At 43.7% G+C, this 25914-nt stretch overlaps 1 protein-coding gene and 1 long non-coding RNA gene across 4 annotated transcripts in view; one reads left to right on the forward strand and one right to left on the reverse strand.

Moving 5' to 3' along the window:
- Window positions 1–17775, reverse strand: part of LOC118661279 — a 44543-nt gene extending 26768 nt beyond the window's left edge. The window contains exon 1 of the long non-coding RNA XR_004969252.1: window positions 17380–17775. This is a non-coding gene — a long non-coding RNA (uncharacterized LOC118661279). The remainder of the gene's footprint in view (window positions 1–17379) is intronic.
- Window positions 17776–17792: 17 nt separating this feature from the next.
- Window positions 17793–25914, forward strand: part of PARD3B (par-3 family cell polarity regulator beta) — a 916117-nt gene continuing 907995 nt past the window's right edge. For all 3 annotated transcript variants that reach the window (XM_036319101.1, XM_036319103.1, XM_036319104.1), the window contains exon 1: window positions 17793–18454. In XM_036319101.1, coding sequence (XP_036174994.1) covers window positions 18335–18454 — 120 coding nt within the window. In that variant the 5' untranslated portion in view covers window positions 17793–18334. The remainder of the gene's footprint in view (window positions 18455–25914) is intronic.

Raw genomic sequence — 25914 nt, forward strand, 5'->3', positions numbered from 1 at the left:
CAAAACTAAAACTCTGAGAGCCATAGCCTCCAGAGACAAAGCAGGACGATAAACTTTGTCCCTTTTTGACTTTGTAACCTTTATTCATTAGTAATTATTAGTCTGTTTGAACATTTCTTATCAGTCTTCTCTTCTGCATGATCTAAATACAATTAAGAATGATGGTAGGAAACCGCTCCCTTCTGTACAGTCACCATCCCTCCTACACACCCACCTGGCAGGGTATTCACAGGCCAGTCAGGGAGCACAAGCAACACAGGGAGACATCAGCAAGATTAAATAGTTCCATCAGCCTCTGCAGCATGCTCCCCACTGTTCTGCTCCACACCCAGGCGCTTTTAGACCTAGATCTCCTAGGGGTTTCTTGTGCAAAACTAACTTTTCTTCCTTGCATCCCATCAGAAATAGGATGTAGTGTTTGAGAGGCAGAGACCCCAGCTACTTCCTCGATTTCAATAATTTTAAGCTCACCGCTTCGGCTGTGGCTCTTTCTCTATGGTGCTGGCAACAACCGGGCTTTAGTAACACCATTCCTCTCCTTTCTCCTTCAGTCCTAGGAAAGGAAGCTCACCCTTCTATTAGTCCCTAGTACCTCGCCATCCCTAGTGGGTCCCATAAACTGCCTACACAGGTGAATGGTCTCCTCGCTAAATTGTCTCTGTGATCATATTTTCGAATGCTTCCTGTATCCTGCGGGGACGGTGACTGATATAGGCGTTTAATAAAAAATGGGTACATTCTATGTTTTTGGATGGAAGGTTAAACAAAGAATATAGGTAAAGATTGGAACAGGGGCTGAGATGTAAGAGCTCAATAAACATCAGCTATTATCATCTTGTTCTCCATCCATCTCTGAAATCTTAGCTTTCTGACTTGCTTCCCACCTCAACCTGGAAATCAACCTTCAGCTCCCCTCTATCTCATGCCTACCTCCACTCCAAACCCCTCCCTGGCCCATGGTTTAAAACCCCAGTGTTCCAGATTATCCAGTAGGGAGATTGAACAAGATCAAACTTTTCTGAAAATAAGCATATTCACACTGTTAAATAAAATCAATCAAAAAAATTACCCACAGAATTAGAAAATACATTGAGTGACCACATCATTAACTCTCACTCATGAATTATAGCTTTAGCATATGCATGCAACAGAGTAATTTGTGGAGCAATAGATGAAAAACTAATTGTAAACCTCTTAACAAGAGCTTCAACCTCAGTAAATCATAAAGGGAGGAACAGACTGGGATAATAACACAGACTAGTAATGGTAAAAGCCATAAATTTCAGTTTGTCAGATTAATTGAAGAGACTCATAAAATACCAATAAAGTCCAGTTTTAGAAATAGTTATTAGATGTTTGAGGCTTTTCAGAAATGAATAAACAAATATAAAACTAATTTTGACAGGGTGTAAAATATGACATAAAAATAGTGAAGAAGTTTGGAACGCTAGAGATATAGAACAAAAATAACTTTAAAAAAAGCAATGAATGAATGTTTCAGTGAGATTATTTTCAAATATAAATTGCATGATTTTAGAGATAACTTTCATAGGGACCGTTTGGAACTGTACCAGGCTAGGCTTGGTCAATAAAACAGAGACATCTCAAGCTGGGGAAGGAAGGGCTGGGCGCCTGCAACTGAAGGACTCCAGATAGTCACAAACCACTTCCCTGAACTCCCAGAAGAGTCTAGAAGCCATGAGCATCTAGGCAAAGTGGAACCATTGACTGCAATGCAGGATCTCAAAGAGGTCTACAAAAAGCCACATAGGAGAAACTGCCATGTCTAATTTTCACTGACAAACTCTAACCCAGAACCACCCTGGGGAGGCAGTCCCGGGTAGTGTAGTTCCCAGATTCCAGAGTGAGTGGTGATGAGCCAACAGCAGACATCACCAGAAGCACCACTAAATACTATCCTAGGTACTTTAGAACACTTTTATTAAATTCTAACAAGAATGATATGCAGTAAGTATATTTATTCCCATTTCACAGATAAGTAAACAGGAAATCAGAGACATGTAGCAACTTGTACATGGTCATACCAAGAAACAAGATTCACATATTCACACATAATATCCCCCTTCCATATATAAGTTATGAAAGATCATGCTCCTTTTATTTTAAGAATTTACCTAACTACCATCAACATAGGAGCTAACATTTTTTTACCGTATAAAATACATGATAATGGTAACATGGGTTAAGTTGAACATGTTTGGCAAATGAATGTTAATAATTTACCAAGTTCTCTTTTTTTCACATTAGCACCAACTGTGATTTCTACCCTGTGGTGCCTCAGAGTGCAAAATAAAATCATGCTCCCCTGAGTTGACTTAGTACTGAGTCCCACTGAAATAATGCCATGCTTTTCGGTAGCTGTAAGGTGATTTGGCTCTTCCAATGGGGAAGAGTAATGAATAAAATTAGACAAACAGAAGTCAACCTTCAGGAAGTCTAAGGCTGGGAACGGGGGTGCGTGCTCTTAATCAGAGCCAGGTTTTGAATCCACCGGCTCACCACAGGCCCAAGCTGAGCCCACTTAGGAACGGATTCAAACTCTGGGAATTGCCTCAGAATTTAACCATTCTTCCAGGATCAGAATTGTTTCAAATAGTATGAACCTCCACAAACAGCTGCAACCCAGACATTCATTCTTAATTTGTGTATTTTCTGTATGAAGGAGATGTGGGGGAGAAAAAAAAAATGCCGATTTCTCCTTATATACACATAGATATGAGAGTGGAAATAATAATAATAAAAAAAAGCTAAATATAGATGACAAGCTGGCAGAAAAAATGTGTTACTACAAAGAAAAAAAGAGAGGTTGAGAGATGGAGGGTCAAGGAGACAGCAAAAGGCAATTTAATGGAAAGAAAGAGTACTAAATACTAAGTAAGAGGGGTGAAGAGTGTATGAGTCATGTTTAGAGAAGAATCTCAGAAAGGATGCACTTGAAAATGATGTGAAGGTCTAGTTTAGGGATGAGTATATAGGTGTCAGGGGCCAAGTTAAGTTGAAGGCTACTAACAATGAAAAGTTTCAGGAATGGTATGTGTGGCCAGTGAATGTTGATGGTGAAGTAACTGAATTCTATCGTTAACCATGCATTCTGAATAGACAACCTTACCTCCAACCTCACACACACACACACACACACACACACACACACACACACACGGAAGCAATCATGTAAGAACTTCCTTAAAAATCCTCCCCTTTGATATTCAGACTTTCCCCCCATCACTTCATCTGTCTTTGCCTGTCCATTGTTTACTTAATCCAACCTTCACTCAACTTCTCTTAAGAACTTGCTGCATAAATAGCACTCCAAACATGGTGAAGGTCCAAATGCAGATACCAAGCGTTGGAGAACGAGAGATTGAGGAACAAGGGAAATAAAAGCAGGGTGCAGTGCTTCAAGAGTGGCTCTGGGTGCTGAGTAGCTACACCCAGCACTGCTGCCCAGAACTGACTGATGTGTGTTCTGTCCTTTCTGCTCTATGGAGGACTGGCTTTATTTACAGAATAGGGCCAGGGTGGATTTTTCTCTGTCTCGCTACTTAGAGCAGCCTACCAGTCAGTATGCTAGTTAGAAACTGGATTCCTTTGTTCAAAAACCTCAGTGAGAATGTTCTTTGTGCTAGACAATGTGCCAGGTCCTTGGGAATAGAAAATGAAATTATACGTGTGCTTGCCTCCCCTCTACTCCCTCCTACATAATCAACATTTCTTCCTATTTCTTTCTCTGGCCTGCTGCCACATTATTTATATCTCTATGGTTGTAGAGTTTATCACCGTCATTCTACATGACTATAGCAAGCAAAGTTAAATGTTAGACTTGCTCGCCTCAAGAGCCAAAGGCTTGGGGAGATGGATACTCTTATTTACTGTTGGCAGACCATAATTTGGCAATATGCATAAAGAACCCTGAAATGGTCCTAACTGGTTTGGCTCAGTGGATAGATCATCGGCCTGCGGACTGAAGGGTCCCAGGTTCGATTCCAGTCAAGGGCATGTACCTTGGTTGTGGGCACATCCCCAGTTGGGGGTGTGCAGGAGGCAGTTGATTGATGTTTTTCTCTCATCAATGTTTCTAACTCTCTATCCCTCGCCCTTCCTCTCTGTAAAAATTCAATAAAATATATTTTAAAAAGAACCCTGAAATGTTTATGAATTTTTACTCAGTAATCCCACTCCTAAGACTTTCTTCTATGAAAGTAATCAGATTGACATATGAGAGTTGTCATTTCAGTATCCTATCTAATAAAAGAGAAACATGGTAATTAGCCATACGTCCCCTACCCTTCCCATTGGCTAATCAGGGCGATATGCAAATTAACTGCCAGCCAAAATGGCGGCCGGCAGCCAGGCAGCTTGAAGCGAACAGGAGGCTTGCTTGTTTCAGTGACGGATGACTCCAACATTCCCCGCCTGCCTTGCCGGCCTCTGAGCTTGCAGTTTGAAACATTGTTACAAATATAGAAGCTAAACAAAACCCCAGAAACCTGCTTTCAGCCAGCCGGGATCTCAGAGCTGCAGTTGATACAGTGTTTCGATTATAGAACCCAAACAAACCAGATACCTGCTTTCAGCAGCGGAGGCCTCAGAGCTGGAGCCAAGCCTCAGAGCTAAAGCTGGCCCAGAATAAAAAAGAAAAAAGAAAAAAAGGAGCAGTTGGGAGCTTCAGTCACCCGCCAGCCTGAAAACAGCCCTCAGCCCCTCACCCAGACTGGCCAGGCACCCCAGTGGAGACCCCCACCCTGAAGGGTGTGTGACCAGCTGCAAACAGCCATCATCCTCTCACCCAGGCTGGCCAGGCACCCTAGTGGGGACCCCTCCCCTGATCCAGGACACCCTTCAGGGCAAACCAGCTGGCCCCCACCCATGCACCAGGCCTCTATTCTATATAGTAAAAGGGTAATATGCCTCCCAGCACCTGGATCAGCGGAGCCGAGAGGCCTCCCGGCACCGGGATCAGAGTGACAGGGGCAGTGCCCAAACCCCCTGATCGCCCTGCGGCTCTGTGTGTGACAGGGGTGGGGCCACAACCTCCCTATCCGCCCTGCTCTCTTCGTGACAGGGGAAGGCGCCCCAAACCCCTGATCAGCCCTGCTCTGTGCCTGATAGAGGGGAGCTCCCCAACCCCCTGATTGCCCTGCAGCTCTGTGTGTGACAGGGTGCGGCACCCCAACCCCCTGATTGGCTCTGCTCTGTGGGTGATAGAGGGCGGCGCCCCCACCCCCACCCCATGGGCCCTGCTCTGTGCGTGACGGGGTAGAGCCATAACCTCCCCATTGGCCCTGCCCTGAGTGTGACAGTGGCGGCGCCCCAACCCCCTGGTCAGCCCTGCTGTGTGTGTGACAGGGGGCGGTGCCCCAACTCCCCTATCGGCCCTACTCTGTGAGTGACAGGGGGGAGCTCCTCAACCCCCTGATTGGCCCTGTTCTGTGTTTGACGGGGGAAGCTCCCCAACCCCCTGATTGACACTGCTCTGTGCGTGACAGGGTATGGAGCCCCAACCCCCCTGATGGGCCCTGCTCTGTGCGTGACGGGGTGGTGACGCAACTTCCCCATCGACCCTGCCTTGAGTGTGACAGGGGGCGGTGCCCCAACCCCCCAATCGGCCCTACCCTGAGCGTGACTGAGGGCGGCATCGCAACCTCCCAATCTGCCCTGCTTTGTGCATGACAGGGGGCAGCGCCCCAACTCCCCAATCGGCCCTGCTCTGAGCCCGACCAGGGGCTGCACCTAGGGATTGGGCCTGCCCTCTGCCACCCAGGAGCAGGCCTAAGCCAGCAGGTCGTTATCTCCCGAGGGGTCCCAAAGTGCGAGAGGGCACAGGCCGGGCTGAGGGACCCCCCCCCCCCAAGTGCACAAATTTTTGTGCACCGGGCCTCTAGTTATGTATAATAGTAAAAAAAAAATTAGAAATATTTTAAATGTGAACATTAATAAAATGAGTACACAAATCTTGGTGAATCCAAAAGATGAAAATCTATGCAGCCACGAAAAAAATTAATGTTTTCAAATAATGTTTAGTGACATAGGAAAATGTTCATGATATCTTGTTCAGTATAAAATGTGGAAGCCACAACTATACAGATAGAAGTTAGATTGGGGTAACAGAATTACAGGTTACTCTTATTTTCTTACATATTCATTTCTGTATTTTAAAAAATTTCTGCCTGAAAATATGTTACTTTGATAATCAAGTTAAGACAACCAATGTGTGTTATTTAAAAAGGATAGTAGCAGAGTATGTTTGTGTTGATTATTCTCTGTTTACCTTCCTAGATCCTTTGTCAGCACTACTCCCTGTCCCAGGAGAGGCCAACCTTCATGGACTGCATCACTCAGACTTCCCGTGGCTGCAAGTTGGATTTGACCAATAAAGACTCTGGCAGAAGAATGAACAATAGGAGAAAAGAGAAGTTGGGCTAACTGGTCTCCTGGCTACCAGGCACATTGGACAGTAGCTCTGCTACTTACCTGTAGGGACAGATTCTGTGGGACAACTCCCTCCCACATCTTCTTCAGGCCTCAGGCCAGTAGGCTTCTTGCTTGCTAATTTCTCAACACTAACCTTTGTTGGCTCCCATCACCCTGCCCACATCTGCAAATCATCACCACATTAAAATATTTTCAATTAACCCTATGTGTGCACCATCTGTCTCCTGCCAGGCCCCTGACTGGGACAGTGTCTAAGGTGAGTATACAACAGCTGCAGGAATGTAGAGGGGGCGGAAGAAGCAGATGGCTCATGTTCAAAAGGCAGAGGTAGTTGCACGGTGGCCAGATCAGTGTCTGGGAAAAGCTAGGGAGAGCTGAGTCTGGATTGGAGTTGGAGACCTTTGCAAGAAAAGTGATGATGTTGCCCAAAAGTCAGGGTTCAGATGGGGTAGAGTGTTGTGGAAGAAGATGAGCTTACAGCATCCCAAATACAGTATAAATTTTATGTTGGTAGTTTTGCAACTTCTAGTGGGAAATTTGGAGAGAGTGGGCTGATAGCTTCAGTTCACAGGACTTTCTAAGACTTATGGATGGGGAGGTGCATTCGTGGATGCAGCACCATTACCTTTTAAAAGGTGTTCCATGATTTGTTTGGAGTCAAAGTACAGCATTGCTAAGAGTATCTTGTCACCGTTCTAGTGCTGGGTGACTTTCAGCCTCTGCTTCTTATTCCTGCTCAAATTGGGTGCCTTCTGCTGTATTGATTAGATAGCGAACTCTTGTTCTTAGCCAGATTCACTTTTACTTTCTGAACCAGACTTTGACATTTTGCCCTGGTGTTGGGCTGTCCTGGTTCCATCTTGAACTGGCAACCCTTACAGACTCCTATCTGCCTCTAAGCAAAGGGCAGAGGACAGACACACCTGCATACATGGACTTCCTCAAATGCTGGACTTTGGCCTTAGAACCTGAGCCTTTAGGCAAAGTGATTTGAGCAATAAAACCTTACCTGTGCACAGTGTACTTTTTCCAAGAACTTTCAGCTCTATCTCATTTGAGTAGTCTGTATTTTTTCTATCAGGGTGAAGGTCAAAGGAAAGGCAAGCCAAGAGGCTGAGAAACTGCCCCACAGCCAGATTCAATTCCCTTATTGTCCCCAAACTTGCCCTCATAAAGTCCTCAGAATGCACCTTAGGTAAACAACTCCCACCCTACCCTGTACCTTTCTTCCCCCACAGTCAACAGAAAGGCAGTTTGCCCAGAGGTGATTTCCAAGGTTTCTATAATTTAGGTAGTCACAGAGGCTGGATCTTAGCCTGTGTGTCTCTAGATAGAAATCCTTTCAGTGCCCCCAAATAAGGAAGTCTTGGGGAACTGACTCAAACCAACTGAATTCACAAAAATTGAAGTATCAAACAAAATGCATTGCTCTGCCTGGCCAGGATTGCTCAGTGGTTGAGTGTAGTCATGGTTCAACTCCCGGTCAGGGCACATGCCCGGGTTTGGGGCTCAAACTCCAGTGTGGGGCATGCAGGAGGCAGCTGATCGATTGATGATTCTCTCTCATCATTGATGTTTCTGTCTCTCTCTCCCTCTCTCTTTCTCTCTGAAATATATATATATATATATATATATATATATATATATATATATATATTTTAAAGCACTGCTCTAAAGTCTTTTATCTCATGTCAGTTATCATCACAATACTAAAAGGTCCACAGATTCTACTCTTAATTCCCCTTAAGACAAGGAAACTAAAACACAGAAAAGTTGAGTAACTTGCCCAACATTTCACAGGTAGTAGCGACAGAGCCCAGGTTGGGACACAGCTATCCGGCATCCTTAATGGACACACTGGGCTTCAAGGTGGCACTCAGACTAGACCTTCATGAAGTGGTATTTGGATCTCACATTTTCACCCTGAGGAAGACAGATGGAAATGTAACCTACAGTCAAGATTACCTGGTGAATATTAAGCACAAACAAATGGGAATTAGGTTTTCTTAATGAAGGGCTCTTCAGCTAAGAGTGCTTGAAATGTAAGTCTTTCTCCAGGGAGGAAAGCACCAGAGATGACTGGAATCTTCTAGTGAGGGCACCTCTTTCTCCATCAGTGTTGGGGATTGATAGGCCAAGTTGTTGGTCCCTTCTTTTTCCTCCTTCTGCCACTGAGAGTTTTCCTTTAAAACATTCTTCTCTTAGATATGCTAAAGTCATCGTCTCACAGCTTTAAACATGCTAATTGCCAGGTTCTGGAAGCAGCCATTCTTTAACTTCTTGATTGAAACTTAATCTGGATGCTCATTAGCCAGCCCTTCACAAATTATGATTTTGGGTTTGCTTTTACTGACTCTGACCTCATCTTTTTGTTCTGAATCGCTTAGTTTAACTCAGAGGTACTTTACTGTCATTCTTAAGTATCTTCAAAATTCCCTCCTTTCTAAAGCTGATTTTGTGTGTGTGTGTGTGTGTGTGTGTGTGTGTGTGTGTGTGTGTGTCCTTTTTTTTCTAATGTTTGGGGACATTTTCTAAGTCAATATGATATAGTAGGCAGTTAGCAAGCAGAGTAGGAACAATAGCCTAGGTACAAAAGGTCAGGGCGGAAAGCCCCAGGTGCCTACCAACTGACAATTGTAAGGTGGGACCTCGCCTCCAGGATGACCCTGCCTACCTTAGCATATCTCTTGGTTTAGACCCTGATTCACTGGTCACTTGGTTCAGGCCCTCTGCTGACCTTTCCTCCCCTGGCACTGTCCCTGGTCATGTGATAGACCCCCTTAGAAGAGTTATACCAGTCCCATACAAGCCCTTGCACACCACTCCCTTAAGCATTAAGCCTTGGAGATAACATCTAGGCCTCAATTGTGTTTCAGCTCCAGGCCCAGAAAAGCAGCAAGATCAGGCAGAGTGACCCTATGGCTGACATCAAGACAACTTGGGATTATTAATGACACCCTGCCTTGTTGCCAAGCAATCAGTAGAGACCAAGACCTGGAAGGGACACACCTGGGAAGCTGATGAATATTTTATTGAGATCCTCCCGGAGACCTCCAGATAAAGTTCCTTAAGACAGAGGACTTAGAGTGGCTTTCTCTCATGTACTTTCCTTCACCTTTCTTCCCTCAAGGTGCATACCTTTGCTTTCTTTCACCTAAGCTCCAAGGCCCTTCTTTTGCCTCTGTAATTTGTTTCCTGAGCCCACACAGCCCCCTGGCTCACTTCTACTTCTGTGACTTTCTAAATAAACTTGTGCTTGTATTTGAGTCTTGACTCTGAATTCTTTCTTAGCCAAAACTCAAGGACCAAGGTCTAACATCTGGTGATGTTTGCCATTAACAAATAGTCATCACAAGTGTCCTGCATTTGGAAATGGAAGAAGCATCTAGACATTTTGATGCATTATTTTATACTGATTGTGTTGCTCAAAGCACCCTGATGGTAACTGTCGAGAGATGAAAGACGTTTTCTTGGAGATGCTAGGGAGAGGTGAGATGATATTAAATATACTGGGCACCTCTGTACTGGACAACAACCTAGAGAGAGGCAGCATGACTTCTACTCCTGAGTAATCTTGGAAAGTGGCACATTTTAAAATGGAAAGTATGTTGATGTGAGGGCTCAAACTATTGAAAAGACCTTAAGAAAAGAAATCTAAAAGTAAGATTTGATTTTCCACATATTTTCTTCACTGATACCCACTATCAGTTTGGGCCTAAGAACACAAATTTGGGAAGCCAAGTTTCCAATTACCAGCCTCATAAACTTATATAAATAAATAAGTTTACAGATTTTACAGCTATCTCATAAACTTATGCCATTCATAAGTTGCTCATAAATCTGATATTACATATTCCGTGACACGATCTAGCACCTGACTTTAGTTTAATGTTTAAAACATACTTAATATATGATAATATGATTTATGTAAAAATATATATGATAGCAACACTTAGGAAAAATAACAAAGGAAATGCCAAGTGGAATATAAAAATAGTCCTTTCAAGTCAGTTTTCTTATTCTAATGATAATACCAAGAGATGTTTTACATGAAAGCATGGTTACTCTGCACAACAAAAACTGACATCAGGAGAACAGGTAAAACATTTCAAGCATCCCTAGCAATTCTTAATAGTCTAGTAAAAGCCTATCTGCTTCAACAGTATCAAAGGGCTTCCTTATCTAGAGAAAGTCATGTGTTTTGAGGGTTCAAGTTACAACAAAAAGACTAGAAAACCTTTGTGCCTCAAGCAAACTTGCTCAATGGGACCAACTCTAAATGGGTAAAATGTCAAGAAGGGAAGTCTACAGTCCACACCACTGCAAACCTTGAAGGTGCATTATTCATGGTGACTACTCTCTACTCTTTACTCTCCTCCTTCACTCCAAGAGTTTCATTGGACTCCCTTGCCTTGTGCCTTCCTGTGGATTTGACCTATGAAATGCACCTTTAAGAGATCAGCTATGGGCCAATATGTGGTTGTGTATTTATTCCCCAGCTCCCTTCCTGTTAGTGTGAAACATAGATGGAAGCATGGAGGGCAGAAGAAAGGGACCCAGGGGTGGGTTTGGCACTCTTTCTCTGTCACTCCTCTGGTTGTGTTTTCATGACTACAACTCCTTATAGTTCCAGTTCTCCTCTGGACAACCTCTCTCTCAGTGCTCCCAGCTTCTGCAGGGAAGTCCCTGCTATAGTTTTAGCTCCTGCCAGGCTGCCCAGTGTCTGGGTTCTGCTAACACTACCTCTTCCCTGCATCCAGCTAACCTTAGAGAAAGCAGCAGCTTCCTGCTGTGGCTAATCTCTCAGTTGCCTTGCCATTCCCTGTTTGACTTGTTAGCTTCTCCATCACAGTGTAATTAATTTCTTTTATTTAATGCCTTCTATTTGAGATAGGGTGTGCTTTCAGTTTGCTTGACTGGACCCCGAGTCAAATGGTACTCCCCCACTTCCCAGGCATGGAATAGTAGAATAGTAGGACTGGGCATTAAGCAATCAGAGTCCACTACTTCAGATAAACACATGTGCATGTGGGAATATTCTATGACTATATACATATAGGATATTTCACTTGAATTTACTTTTATATTATTTACTCCAACATTCTTCTTTGGGATCCTTCCCAACTTTCAACTCTAATTCTTTGTACATGAAGATGTCAGAATAATGACCATCAAATGCTATTTTATGCATATTATTCCTTTGCTCAAGCATCTAGAGGACATTTCTTTGGTGAAGCAGATCCATGCTCCTTGGTCCAGCTATAACAGCTCTCTCTCAATCATCACCCTCCATCATTTCCTTCTTCCCATATCTTTATAAGCTTATATCCTATGTTATGCTCCAATGAAGCCTATCTGTTTCAGTGAAACTGTCATGCTTGCCATTCTTAACATTCAATTTCCTGTTCTCTACCATTGTGTTTCCACTAGGGTAGTAGCACCCTTTCTTCTCACATCCTTCACACTGATAATACCTTGTACAGAATAAGAATAATGATTTGTAATTAATAATGCATCATCATATGGATGTGTAACTTCTCTGGGCCTCTCTCTTCTTAAATATTAGCATTTTCCAGGGTTCTAGTCTAAGCCCCATTGCCTTTTTATTCTAAATTTCTTTTTTGGATGATACCTTTCATTCTGATGAGTTTAAATCCAAATGTATGACTCCTAAATTTACATACCTAGTCTCCAGACTCTCCTATGCTTCAGACTTGTGTTTGCAGCTAACTAAATACCTCTGCATGAATGCCTTGCAGGCACAAGAGCTCCAAATGTCCCAAACTGAACTTAATTTTCTTTCCTCACTCTCCCTACACCCCCTTTCCAAGATTCTCTAGCTTTAATTAATAATGTCGCCTCTCAACTAGAAACTGAGTCTTTCTTGATGCCTCCTAAAAGCTTGCCATTTTTGATCTGTCACAAATTCTGAAAGATCTTTCGAATTCATCCTTCCTAGGTCCTTTAGGAGGCCATTCTTGTAGACAATCTCTTCAACTTATTCCCAGCCTCTTTCTCCTGGCTCCTTAATGCACAGACCAAACTGGTTTTCTCTTAATTCCTAAAACACACCAGTCTCAGGGATATTTGCAATTGCTGTTCCTTTTCCTCTAAGTTTTGCACAAAATTTTTTTTCTCTTGCTCATTCAATCTAAACAGGTTCTCATTTCCCCCAATATTCCCTATCACACAGCCTGCAGTTAATACCCTTCATTACACCTTATCACAATCTGCAAACATTTTGTTCATTTGGTTAGTCTTTTATCACCTCTTTCTCACTAGAATCTAAGCTTTGTGATCACTGCCGCTCAACAGATTATAGGTGTAGAGTAAGCCCTGTGGGGTAGAGATATGAATGATGGAAGGAATAAACTAAGCAGAGGCCTTGGTCTGTCTCCCAGACCCTCTGTATTCCACCATGCACAAATCTGATCATGCCACTGTCCTGCTTAAAGTCCTTTAATGGTTTTCTATTTTCTGTAATAGTCATTCTAATACTTACAAAACCTTTTTGAGATTTACAATTGTAGCAAGAACAAGGCTTCAGAATCTTCTGTTTAAATTGGAAGTTCTGGAATAGATAGAAGAATGAACTCTTTACCATCACCTCTTGGCCCAATGAAAGTTCAAAGGCTTTTGCCAGTATAGATCCTTGTTTTAAATTCGGTTACCAGGCAGACAGGGAAGTAATGAAAGCACTGGACTACTAGTACAAACCAGGGTATCTGGGTCTTAATTTTTGCTGGACACCTGACCTTTCCAGTTTTTCGTTAACTCAAACATAAAATGAGGAGATTGTATGAATAATCTCCAAGGCCCCCTTCAGCTCTGTAATTCTATGACTCTCAGGTACTAGACCACTATGTCTCAGGATTAGTTTTTGAGCATCAAATTAAATGAAATGTGGACTGTAAAATATAATACAGGTTGTACTATTTGGGCTATGCGTGTGGTACCTTCATTATGGAGCCTGTTATACTTGGGCTTTAGAAATGGTTGATGAAAATGATATGTAGCTTCCAAGCATTGTTTGATTTGTTCCTTTTTGCAAGTAATGTCAAGCCCAGTGAAAACAAGTGGCATTTAGAAATGGTAGTACATGGCATAAAAGGTGAAGGCGGGCAATATATTTTGCCTCCTCTGCATTGGGTACTTTTTGTATGTTACACCTTAAAATTAGCGTATCATCCCATTTCATAAAGGAGCACAGTGACGCCTGCATAAGGAAGACTCCGGAGCTGGTAAGTGGCAGGAACATCGATGTATCCAGCTCTAGTCTACTGGTTCTGCCTGAAATCCTTTTAGATACTGATATCTGGCGCCAAATATCAGTTTTCTCTCTACCTCGAAGTCGCTTCTCCAAGTAAAGGGACATACATGAGCTGCAGAAGAAGAATGCATGAGCTTGGGCAAAGGGAGTAGGATTAAAAAGAGAACTCTTGATTGCAACCTCACCTCAGTCCAGCAGCTATCCTTGGATAACAGCTTGCTTGAGATTTTCCCTGATCATTGCCATTGGATGCCTTCTTAAATCTGTCATTGCAACCTAGCGGTGAGAGGACCTGGTGCTGTGCTGAGTAGGACCTAGTACTAGTGTTCGGTGCTCATGGGCCCTAATGTGCTTCAGAGAAGGAGATCACACAATGAGGAAAAAGCATCCAGCTATTGGTCAACTCTTACTGCAACATCATTGGAACAGTTTCCTTGCTTATAGTTGGTTTGTTTATTTTTATTTTTTTAAGAGACACTCAGTTCATGATTCAAGTCCTTTTCAAGAAACGTAATCAAGGTAGGACATTAGAATTCATAGAGTGATCCAGTATAAGGAAGTCTAGCTGAATCATTATGGAGAGCTGTGAGTCTTACCTATAAAACAGGTGTAAATAAGGACCTTTCAAAAGGCTGATGATCCACAGAACTCTCTTCAGGAGGTAAAGCATTGTTATTGGTGCCTTAGCTAAGCTACAGAAACAGTCAACACATGATGGCCATCAGGCATTTAGAGACAGAAGTCTCAAGAAAAACTCATTCTTGCCAAATCCTTTGCTTTTAAAATGGAAGGAAAGAATTTAAAAAAATTTATACTCATTTTTCTCTTTCTTACGATATCACTCTGACACCTATTTTCATAAGGAAGCTAAGAACATAATCTATTGCACTAATTGCTCCAAGGGTCTCAGAAAGAAGGTTATCTCCAATTCAATTAATTTTGTGATAAATAATGCTTGTTATACACAATTCATTGAAGAGTAAAAATATTTTGTCTTAATAGTGCACATAATCAGAATGAATGAATGGTTGATTATATACTAAGAATTGCCAACTTCATTCACTACCATATATCTAACAGCCCCTGACAATTCAGTTAGAATTTTTATAAGGCAGAGCTGTCTAATAATATTGGTATTATTGGTCTCTGCAGAACACATTTTCACTGGCTACTCCAAAGTTTGCTAAACTGTTGGATAACAAATGGGAAAATATCACACCACAGGCAATATTTACCCATCCAACAGGCAAAACACGAAAATGGAACCCAGGCCTAGAATCTTCTAGTGTTACTCAATCAAGGCAAATTATTCATTGTCTTCTGCCCAGGAGGCCCCATGGGACAGGAAATATTGATTTAGGAATTTGCTGGGCATGAATGTCTTTGTGTTGCAACTATGTTCTTTTATGTAACTTCTTAATACTAGTATATTATAAGATGTTTTTATTCATGCTGTGATAAGCTGAATAAGAAATTAAATCTGGCTATTTAATAAACATGAAATGTAAACACTAAACTCTTTTTATAATTACTAACTTGGGGATCATTAAAGTTCACTCCATGGTGTGCAGGATTGCACAATGCATTGTTTATATCCATGCCTGGCTTCATCTCTTCATTCATCTCAGAACCTTACAACCTCTGCTTGTATCTCACAAGACCCATTTTCAGTCTTTCTGTGAATGAAATTTGCAGAGTCTGTGTATTCTTCATGGTTCACCTAGGGCTTCTCAAAGCCAGGACATTCTCAAAGTCAGGGCCATAGGTATTGGTGAGGGGATGAGGCTGGGCCAAGAGGAAGTTTGTGGAATGAAGAAGAGCAGGAGCTATTCATTACCTGAGCAGCAGAGGAGGATTCTGGAGCAACTGAAAAGCCATGAAGCATATAGAATGGCAACATACAAAGTTATTTCATCAGCTAAAAATTTGCTCCATATAATTTTATCTCCTAATAATATCTGATATGAAAAGTAAGGGCCATACATGAATGCACAGCATTAGCATTTATTGATTTGTTTGTTTGCTCTTCTCACTTGGTACTTCCCATGTAAAATCAGCATCGCAGTTCCTGAAGACTCTGCAGTCAGGCCTGGGTTCTAATCCAGCCTCTGCTACTTTCTAAGAGTGTGATCTTAACCTCCCTTGGCCTCAGTTCCTCGTGTCTAAAAGGAAAATAAAATTATCTCTCTTGTAAGATCATTGTAAAGGAAAACCATAGACACATGATATATGATGCATTTGTGTACATATATGTATATATGTAAACATATATATCTTTATGTATGTATTTTATATTCACTGAAAACAGTGCCTGGCAGATATCCAAATCAATAGTGTTCAATAGCATTATCAAATTCACTGTTGTTCTGTAGTTTCTACTTAACTTCCCACATCTGTAGGCCTGGTCTTCCCTCCTCTCTATGAGCTCCTTGGGAGTTGGGAAGCGATCATATTTCGTGGTGGCTACATGTTTTCTGTAAACCCATTTGTTGAGGGTTTACTCCCTCCTCTTTTCTCACGTCGATATGATTTAGTGGCAGGTGAACCAGGTCTGGCCAATCACTGTTGCCTTCATCTCGCCAGAGGGAGGGTGTGGACTGAAGCTTGGATATGCAAGTCCTCACCACAGGAAGGGTTCCTGACGTCTGAGATGGCTGGCTTTGAGGCTGGGCATCTTTGTCTCCTTTGGGAGATCCTGCCTGAGAACGAAAACAACACCAAGATGCACAGAGCGTCTGGTTCCATTTTCTTGTTTTGCCTGTTGGATGGAGAGAGCAGGCCCCTGAGGACATCGGTTTTGGGTTTCAATCTTGCCTCAAAAGAGTGCTCTTGGATCTTCTGATTTTAGAAGGAAATACATTCTGTCTTGAGTTTATTTAAATTAGTTTGTATTGTATTTGCTACCAAATTATACTAATATATTTTCTTAAAATCAACTTGATCTGCATGATCCTCTTTGATGACATTGACTGCCTATAAGGCCCTGCATACCTTTAAGACTATATATATATATAACTTATTGCATGTATAAATGAGTTAATAATTTAAAACTCTCAAAGCATATGAGCCCACTAACTCACGATACATTATCACTTGGCAATCCAAGTTCAATTTAAGTGTCTTGACATAGGAACAAACCGTTTTGTAGAGAAACACATGATGTAGCCTGAGGATCATGTTGGATGGACTGGATTGTTGAGAGAACTGATTGGGGAGACCAGAGATTCAGCTTCGGAAGAAATGATTTCCTTTCAGCATAACTGACTCCGTGGTCAGCTCAGTCCCTTAGCCGCACTGAGCCCCATTCTTCATTCACAGAATGGGAAATATTTATAGGGTTGACGTTAGGCTATAAGGAGCTCATTTGATGTGGGAGCTACGAATGATGCACGCATTATTTGATGAATCCTCCCCCCCCCCCCAACATACGCCTATATCAATTGGTGATGGATTCACACCTGCCAAATCATGGATCTAAACGTTTTAAAAATTGTTTTTCCCGTCAAATGCACAACAAGAGGCACGTTTCAGAAGAATATATGTAAGCACAAACAATCATATCCGGGCCCGGCATGTAACTTTTGTGGGAATACTGTCTCCCTCTGTACAAGGAATGGCTCCACTGCCACGTTACCCCCCAGGATCCCTACCCTGACCTTCTGCCACCTCAGGGCTCAGAGGGCAGCTGCGATGCTGGCTTCAGACAAGCTCCAAGCAGGCCCTTGGGCCACCGCTGCAGCTCCATACCTGTGAGCAGCCTGCCCTCGGGGCGTGCGGTGGGCGTGGCGCAGAGCACCTGCTCCCGCGCTCGCCTTGAATCTCGCTCCATCCCCTCACTTAAGGGTGCAGCTCTGCAGGCTCCCGGCCCTTCCCTCCAGTGTGCTTTCTGAGATCCGGTTTCAATTCCCCAGTGAGCAGCTCCCGGGTCCCGTTACCATTCCCCAGAGCTCCGTGTGTGCTGGAGGGACGGGGCCAAGGAGAGACCGAGTGAGGGGACCAGGCTCCCGGGCTCCAGTTACCGGCCGGCGCGTTCCCCGCCCCGCGCCGCCGAGGGAGCGGTGGAGCCGGGAGCGCCGCGGCCCCTTTAAGAGCCGGGCCCAGCCGCCCCGGGGCCGCCGGAGCCCAGAGCGCCGCGCGCCGCAGCGGAGTTGGGACCAGCGCAAAAGTTTCCTCCCAACTCCGGCCCCGCGCGCCGCCGCCCACTCCCGCCCCGGGCCTGGGGCCGACCCGCCGCCGCCAGGGCCAGGGCCAGGCCGGGCCGGGCCGGGCCGGGCCGGCAGTTTCGCTTTGGCGCGCGCGGAGCAGCCGCCGCGGCCGGGCCCCAGCAGGAGCCTGAGCGGCCGCGGGAGCCGGAACAGGAGGAGGAGCCCGGCCTCGTCCCGGCCCCGCCACCTGGGAGGTAGCCCTTCCCGCTGCCTCTCCGGCCCCGATCCCGGCCCCCAGGAGCCCGCCTGCCCGGGGCCAAGGGGCGCTGCTGCGAGCCCCAGGCCCGGAGGGGGCGCCGGGGAGAGACACTCCGGGCCCACCCGCGCCGCGCGTCCCGGGAGACGGGGCTGCACCCGCCGGGCCAGACACCTGTTCCCAGGCCCGGCGTGATCGCCGGGGGCCAGGATGAAAGTGACCGTGTGCTTCGGCAGGACCGGCATCGTGGTGCCCTGCAAGGAGGGCCAGCTGCGCGTCCGCGAGCTCACGCAGCAGGCGCTGCAGAGGTACCTGAAGACCCGGGAGAAGGTGAGCCTGCGCGGGGGGCGCGGGGCGCGCGGGGCGGGGGAGGGGGCGCGGCTGCCGGCGGTCTCCCCGCGAGCGCACGGAGGGAGGCCAGGTGCCCGGAGGACCGATCGGCTGGGCTGGCGACGCTCAGAGGCCGCAGAGCACCCGGGCAACTTGATTTTTCACAACCTGTGGCCACAACTTTTGGATGTTGCTGCTATCAGCGACCCGGGTGTCTTTGGGGGTTGGAGGGCCTGGCTTCTCTAAGGGGTGTGGGGGGAACCGCAGCGTGGGGGTCCCCTGGGGGGTGGTTGGCAATGCAGGCTCTCGCACCCTGATCCAAGCTCACTGCCCTGGACTCAGCTTTTAATCAAGTTCGCAGGTGATTGGCAGGACCTGAGTTTGAGAAGCGCAGCTTGAGAAGTTGTTTGAGGGAAAGCTTTGCAAGGGAAGCCTTGAAGGCGCTGCTGACCTCAGGTGTGGTTTTTGACCCCCCAAGGCCCACCCTACTTCGCCCCCTTGGAATTTGAAAGTTGGTTGGTGCAAGTGACACACTGGGAAGTTGTAACTGATGGGGCCTTGGAATTTCAGCCTCGCCAGCTGTCCTCCCTGAGTGACTGACTGGGCGGGAACTTGGGTGGAAGGATGCTGTTTGCTTACACCATCCAGCCTACATGTCAAGTGTTTATATTTTAAAGCCACACATTTCATGAGCATTTACCACGTGTGTGGTCTGTGTCACGTCATGGATGACTGTTGCAACGAGGACCAAGACCGTCCCTAACTCTGTTCCTGAACTCAGAAACAAGTAAACATGAAGTGAGGCGCAGGCGGTGTTTTAAAGTGTGGAATGCGTGTTCACAAGATTTAGCTGGACCCTAGAGCCCCTATGAGGTGCTTGGGTAACATACTGGGCTTCCTTCTGTGTCTCATCAATGGAGAAGGCATTGCAGATATTCAGATGGAACATCTTGTTTGCCCCAAACCCTCCTGAAACAGGATAAGTCATAAATTCTTGCTTCAGAGGCCAATTGTTCTTTTATTATTTGTTCTCATGCTGTGAGAACTGTACAGGTGATGTGTTGACCAGTTTAATGATGGGAAGATGTGATTTCTGGTAATGGCTTAAAGGTTATCCAAGGCATAGAAATGATTTTGTTTCTTCCAAATATATAGTTTGGGCAGTTAAGAAAAATCTCTGCAACTTCTGTGCCCCCGCTAAAAATTATTATACAGAAAAAAAATTCTACTCTGGATAAATACATGTTTATGTTGTCTTGAACAACCAAGGGCTTGAGAATTGTAGAGTGAGAGGTCTGTAAATATATTAAATAAAATACCCAAAGCTGAACTCTTTACTAATAGAATTGGGGTAGAGCTGGGAAAATAATCAAAGAGGCCTATAAAACTATATGAGTATCCACCCTAATGTATTGTAGCTACATTATTACAATAGCTTGTGCTGTTTACATTGTGTAATTCAGTTACACTGAGAGGTACACATGTAACCAATTGTCTTTGAAGTCATATTTCCCTAACTTCTGAAAGTAAGCTAAGGTTAATAGTAACAAAATTATTCTAGGCTAATTATTAAAGTAGATTGAAGGATTGTCTTACTGAGATGATGAATTATTTTCATTTTAACTCATTATTAAAATAATTTATACCCTCAAATCATAGATCTTTAGAAGTTTAGTACATAGAGCTGTCTAGGTAATAGAGTAAGATATAAGGTTATAAATAACATGCAGGGAACTAACTAGGTGATATTTAATGTATTATAATTTGATCTTAAATGTTGTTAAAAAGTTATTGATATTCTGGACTGAAAGCATAATTTATAATATCACAGAATCCATAATGTAATTGTATTGATCCGGTTTACTATTACTACCAGACATTAAATTTTTCTGTTTGTTTATATATTAGTGAATGTGGCATTTAAAGGTCACCTGCAGCTTATAAATCCTCCCTCCCTTTTTTTTTGGCTTTTAAAATCTCAATTTAATAAGTGGCAAGTGATATTTTTCCCCTCCCCAAATATTCCTCTCCCATAGTTCCATTTTAATAATATTGTAATCATATAAGGCTTAACTAGTATTAAGTGGGATTCCTAATGAAACTAAAATGTCAAGAAATACTCTGACAAATTCCATGCTCTTATCCATTGAACTTAGAAAATAATGGGAAAAGATCAGAAATATCAAAATTCAATTTGAAAAACAATTAGTCATAAGTTCATTTATTTAAATCAGTGAAAATGTGTTAAAAGAGTGAAAATGATTTAAAAGGCTCGCTTCCCTGGACAACAAGATTTTACACCCTGCATGTAATAATAACAACTGACATGAATCGTGCTTACACTGTTCAGGCACTGGCCTAGGAGCTTGACAGGTATTAAATGACTTACTCCCCGAGGGTAGGTACTATTATTCCCATTTTACAGATGGGGAGAAAAGTCACACCTCCGTAACAGAGATGTGACTAGGACATTGTGGAATTAGAATTTGACCCCAGGCACTGGGTGTCCAGGCCCTTACACTGTCATTAACTACACAGCCCAGTAGGTTGTTATGCACTGGAGTTTCCCCCCCTTGTTTATTTTTTACAGTTTGTTTTAAAAAGACAGTTCCATCTACAAACTGCTACAAGAACATAGTGAAAAAGCAATTTTGTTTCTTGGGGAGAGGCAGGACATCCGCAGTTTCCCTTGATTATCGTTAACTGTAGGGATCTCTGTCTGTCAGGGAGAAGTCTAATTTCTGAGACAGATATTGCAGGATTTGCAAATGAAGTATGAACAATGTCCCTCAGTCTAATTATAGACGGAAAAATGGGCTAGATCTCATCCAGGTAGAGAGTGCCATACAGAAAACACATTTGGGGAGAACCCCATGTAAGTTAAGTTGGTTTCTTTAGGTCCCTGAATAATTTAGATGAGAGAAAGTCAGATTTCACGATTGAGGCTAGATTCGGGGTTTCTACCGTTTGGAGGGTCAGCGAAGGCCAAGGAGGACATTCTGGGTTTTGTGGGCAGCATCAGAGAAGTAAGAAACAAATAAGACCGGTATTTGTGGAATGTGAGGAACCAGCTGAGTCAGCATCAGATAAGGCGGGAAGTAGGTAGGATGCTGAAGGAAGGTGCTAACTTGAAATCTGCAACTTTGAGGTTTCTGCTGCCTCCCCAAACCCTCCCATTTGAGGAACTCTATTGGGGAGGTGATTTGACTAATGGAAGAGAATTATGGGATCACTTGTCTTTGGATTCTGGTAGTTTATCAGCTTCCCAGCCTCTAAATCCAATTAAGTTAAGTAGTTAGTGGAGAGGAGATTGTCTTCTTAAATAGTCAAGATGGGGGCCATTGAGCAATTAGTTTAATTTATCATCAAAATTATGTGTCACAGGTGAAGGGGTGATTGAGCCCATATCCTGCAGGAGCTCAACTCTGGCTGATTATTAGTCACCTCTAACTTTAACATTTCACATTTAAAACAATACAAATGCCTGACTTCCTTTCTCCAAGATTCTCATGCACTGGGCTTGGAGTGGAGCCGAGATGTCGGTATTTTTAAGGCACTCTAGGTCAGTGATGGCGAACCTATGGCATGCGTGTCGGAGGTGATGCGCGAACTCATATTTTTGGTTGATTTTTCTTTGTTAAACGGCATTTAAATATATAAAATAAATATCAAAAAGAGAAGTCTTTGTTTTACTATGGTTGCAAATGTCAAAAAGTTTCTATATGTGACACGGCACCAGAGTTAAGTTAGGGTTTTTCAAAATGCTGACACGCTGAGCTCAAAAGGTTCACCATCACTGCTCTAGGTGATTCTAATACCTAGCCAGGGTTGAGAACCACCAATCCACAACCACCAATCTTGGTATCACTGAACTCATTTGGTTTTAAATTTTTTCCATGGCAGATACTGTATCTTAGGCATCTATAGACCAATCTGTCATTAGCAACTGTCTCTTTATTCCTACCCTGTATGAATTCTCTCAGCAGGTTCATCTGAGCTCAAATAATTCATTAAGTTAAACATTGATTACATACACCCACACACAAATACACACACACACACACACACACACACACATGGTGAGGTTGAAGTGAATAACCTATTTAGTAACAAGAGTTTATGGTGTATTCAGCAGTTGAAATTAATGAGATACTATGAACATTGAGTTCATGGGAAAATGGGTGTGCTAGAATTTTTCAGAAACTGATTTGTGGATCTGACTGTATGAGAAACGTTTTTCCTTTCTCTTTTTTTTAAATGAATGAAACATTTGATAAAATTTTCAAAATCAATCTCTTTTGTGTTCAGACATTTTGAATAATGTGTTTGTTTTACAAGCCGAGGCCAGCTTCCCAGAACTGAACAAGTCAACAGTAACAACTTTATTTCTTGATTAAATTTGAGATCAGAATCTAAGAGAACTTGTACATAATGAGAACCTGGTACGCTGTTGTATGGGACTAGTGTAGAGGAATAAGCTAGTACGCTTGAATTTCTGAACTTTTCAGCTTTTGATGCCTTGTTTCCATATTTAAGGTTTTTTTTTGTTTTGTTTTTTTTTTTACACAAAAACTAGGACCATCATATTGAAAATGCTTTTTGGGCACTGACTTACTTGAGTGCTTTATTTTCTGTTCAGTTCTCTTCTGTCGTAATGTGTGGACTAGATGTTCTTCCCAGCGTACGGATGGCACTGACTCACCATAAGAGCGGCACTTGCTTCTGATTGGTTGTAGTTCTGCTACTTGACTTTCATTGGACAGCCTCTAAGTTTGCAAACACAGTGCTCATGGGGCCGGCTGTGACCCACAGATGTGCTTTTTAGTTCCACTCAGTGTTATATTTTGACTTAGTTGCCATGTTTAAATATTTTGAGATTTCATGCAACAATACAGATTTCCATCTTTTTTTTTTTTTTTTTTGCAGGGGGAGAGGGGGAGGAGACAGTACCAAGGCGCTGACAATTCTGAGCTTCAGTTTCCCACATAGCAATCCTTAGTGGCAGCGGAGGCATGTCTTTTCTCTTTAGAAGGGATGCTCTCACTTCCATTATTGCCTCCCGAAAGTGAGTCTGAGTTACTGTCCTCTTAATCTCATTCCTATTTGCTTACTTATGGCCCACTTCCTGCACTGTTGCTCTTTGGCTGGCTTGTTGGTAGAGTTTTGAGTTTGTGGCCTCTGGACCTTCTCTCACTTTCCCCTATGGCCTAACAGGATATATTGACCATGGTCTTGACTGTAGTTTAGTTAATCTGAGCTAAGTTATTGTCCCACGTGGGATGATCACAGCCCTGATTTGTAGTTTGGAGCACTGTGCTCAAATGGCTTAGTATTCATTCTCGGGGTATTCGCCCCACAGATTCTCTTTGAGGAAGTTGAGCAAATGATATTGTCAGGTTTTTATGAGACTGTGTTTGCTGAGATGATTGGTTATTGAAATAATCTAAGTTGTGTATTAAAAATGCAGAGCTTTGGGCCTCTCTTGGAAAGTCTAAAGCAGTGAAGCCCAATGTTCTGCGTCTGTGTGTTCCAATAGGGTAGCCTCTAGCCTTGTCTGGCTACTAAGTACTTAAAATGTGGCTAGTGCAACTGAGGAACTGAATTTTACATTTTAATTAATTTAAAGTTAAATAGTCACAAGAGACTTACCTTATTGGATAGTTCAGGTCCAAAGCTCCTCTGACAATTTCTCTCAGCTGCATTTGCAAACCACTGGTCTGCAGCTCAGATCCCAGGAAGACCTTTACCTGACCTTCTTATAGACCTTGCTCTCTGCTCTGTTGAGAACTTTGCCATCAGAAAGGGATCTTTGTTTACTACTCTTTGGTATCCACAGGCAGTAGAGAGAGCCTTTATATTCTTAAATCCTCCACCAAGACAAGAGCAAAACCCAGCTGACTTACAGAGCAGGTTGAGGCTTAATACATTTGATGCACCAGCCTAATGCCCCCTCCACTTCTGGGATTAGGCGGAGGGTAGGCCAACAGGGAGGGTGAACAAAAATCTAGACATTTTCAGTGAGACTTAGATGCTTCTGGATGAGCTCATCTAACATAAGGCTCCAAATACCATCCTGTTTAGTGACACCCCAGATCTCTCCTAAGAACCCCAAGCTCCAACAGGGCAGAGTCCTTGACAACTTTGCATGGATGTCAAGGAGGAACCTTACACTTAGCATGTGCCAAACTGAATTCCAGATCCCCTCCTCCAAATCCACCCCTCCCACTAGTCTTCCCATCTCATTAAATGGCAACTCCAACCTTCTAGTTGCTCAGGTCAGAAATTCTTGTGATAACCCTTGATTTCCCTTTTTCTCTTATGATCCACATGCTATCACTATTCGGGTCAGAAAGTTAGCACCTCTGCTCTGAGACTGCTGGCCTTAGGCCTACTTGCAAGGCTGGCCCTTAATTGGCATCTGGGAGCTGAGGTTTGGGGAGGGTTTCCACCACTCCTTGAAGAGAATGACTCACTGTGCCATAATTGTTCACGCAAACAATATGGTTTGTGCTGAATACCTGCTCTTTTTTCTGGAGGTCTGGAACTTTTGAGGCCGCTAGGTAGAGGAGGGATCTATGCCATCAGCCCCCCCTCAAAACCTTGGATGCCGAGGTTCTAATGAGCCTCCCTGGTAAACGACATTTCACTTGTGCTGTCAAAACTCGTTACCGGGAACAGGGGCAGGGGGCATCCAACTTGAGAGGATCCTCGGAAGCTCGTGCCCAGTTTTTTTCCAGACTTCACCCATGTGCCTTGTCTCTCTCCCACTCTGGCTTTCTGCCCTCTTGCTGGAGTAAGTCATGGCTGTGAGAATGGCCATATGCTGAGTCCTGTGTGTCCACCCCATGAAACATTGAACTTGGTTGGTCTTGGGAATGACGAGACACTATTTCTTACCATTCAGACCCCCTCTCTCTCCCCCAGCCACACTGATATCTTGGCTGTTACTCAAACATGCCAGGCAGGGTCTACCTTATGTGCTGTTTTCGCCACCTAAAATATTTGCCCGCAGTTATCCACCTACCTGCCTTCCTTATCTTTTTCATCTTAAAAGATAGTTTCCTTCTCCACAAACCTTCCTGACCACACTATTTATAACTATAACCCCTCCAGCCATCCTCTATATTGCTTTTCTGCTTTTTATTTTTCTCCACAGAACTCTGCAGCAGGGTATCACTTCTTACATGGCAGCTCAGGCTCCAAAGGGTGCAAAATTGGAAGCTGCCAGGCACCCTTCAGGCTTAGACCTGCAACTGGCATGATGTGTTCTGCCATGTCCCATTAGTTCCAGCAAGTAACAGGTTCAGCCCAGATTCAAGCCCAGATTACACAAGGAGCTGAATAACAGCAAGTGTAGAATTCTTTGAAGGGCCACCGATGTACCTGGTCACAAAGCTGGCCTCAGTGATGGACATGTGGAGATCACTGTCTCTGGCGTTGATGAGTTTCACAGCCTTTTG

This window comes from Myotis myotis, unplaced genomic scaffold (genome assembly GCF_014108235.1).
Source record: "Myotis myotis isolate mMyoMyo1 unplaced genomic scaffold, mMyoMyo1.p scaffold_m19_p_8, whole genome shotgun sequence".
In the NCBI taxonomy this organism is placed as follows: Eukaryota; Metazoa; Chordata; class Mammalia; order Chiroptera; family Vespertilionidae; genus Myotis; species Myotis myotis.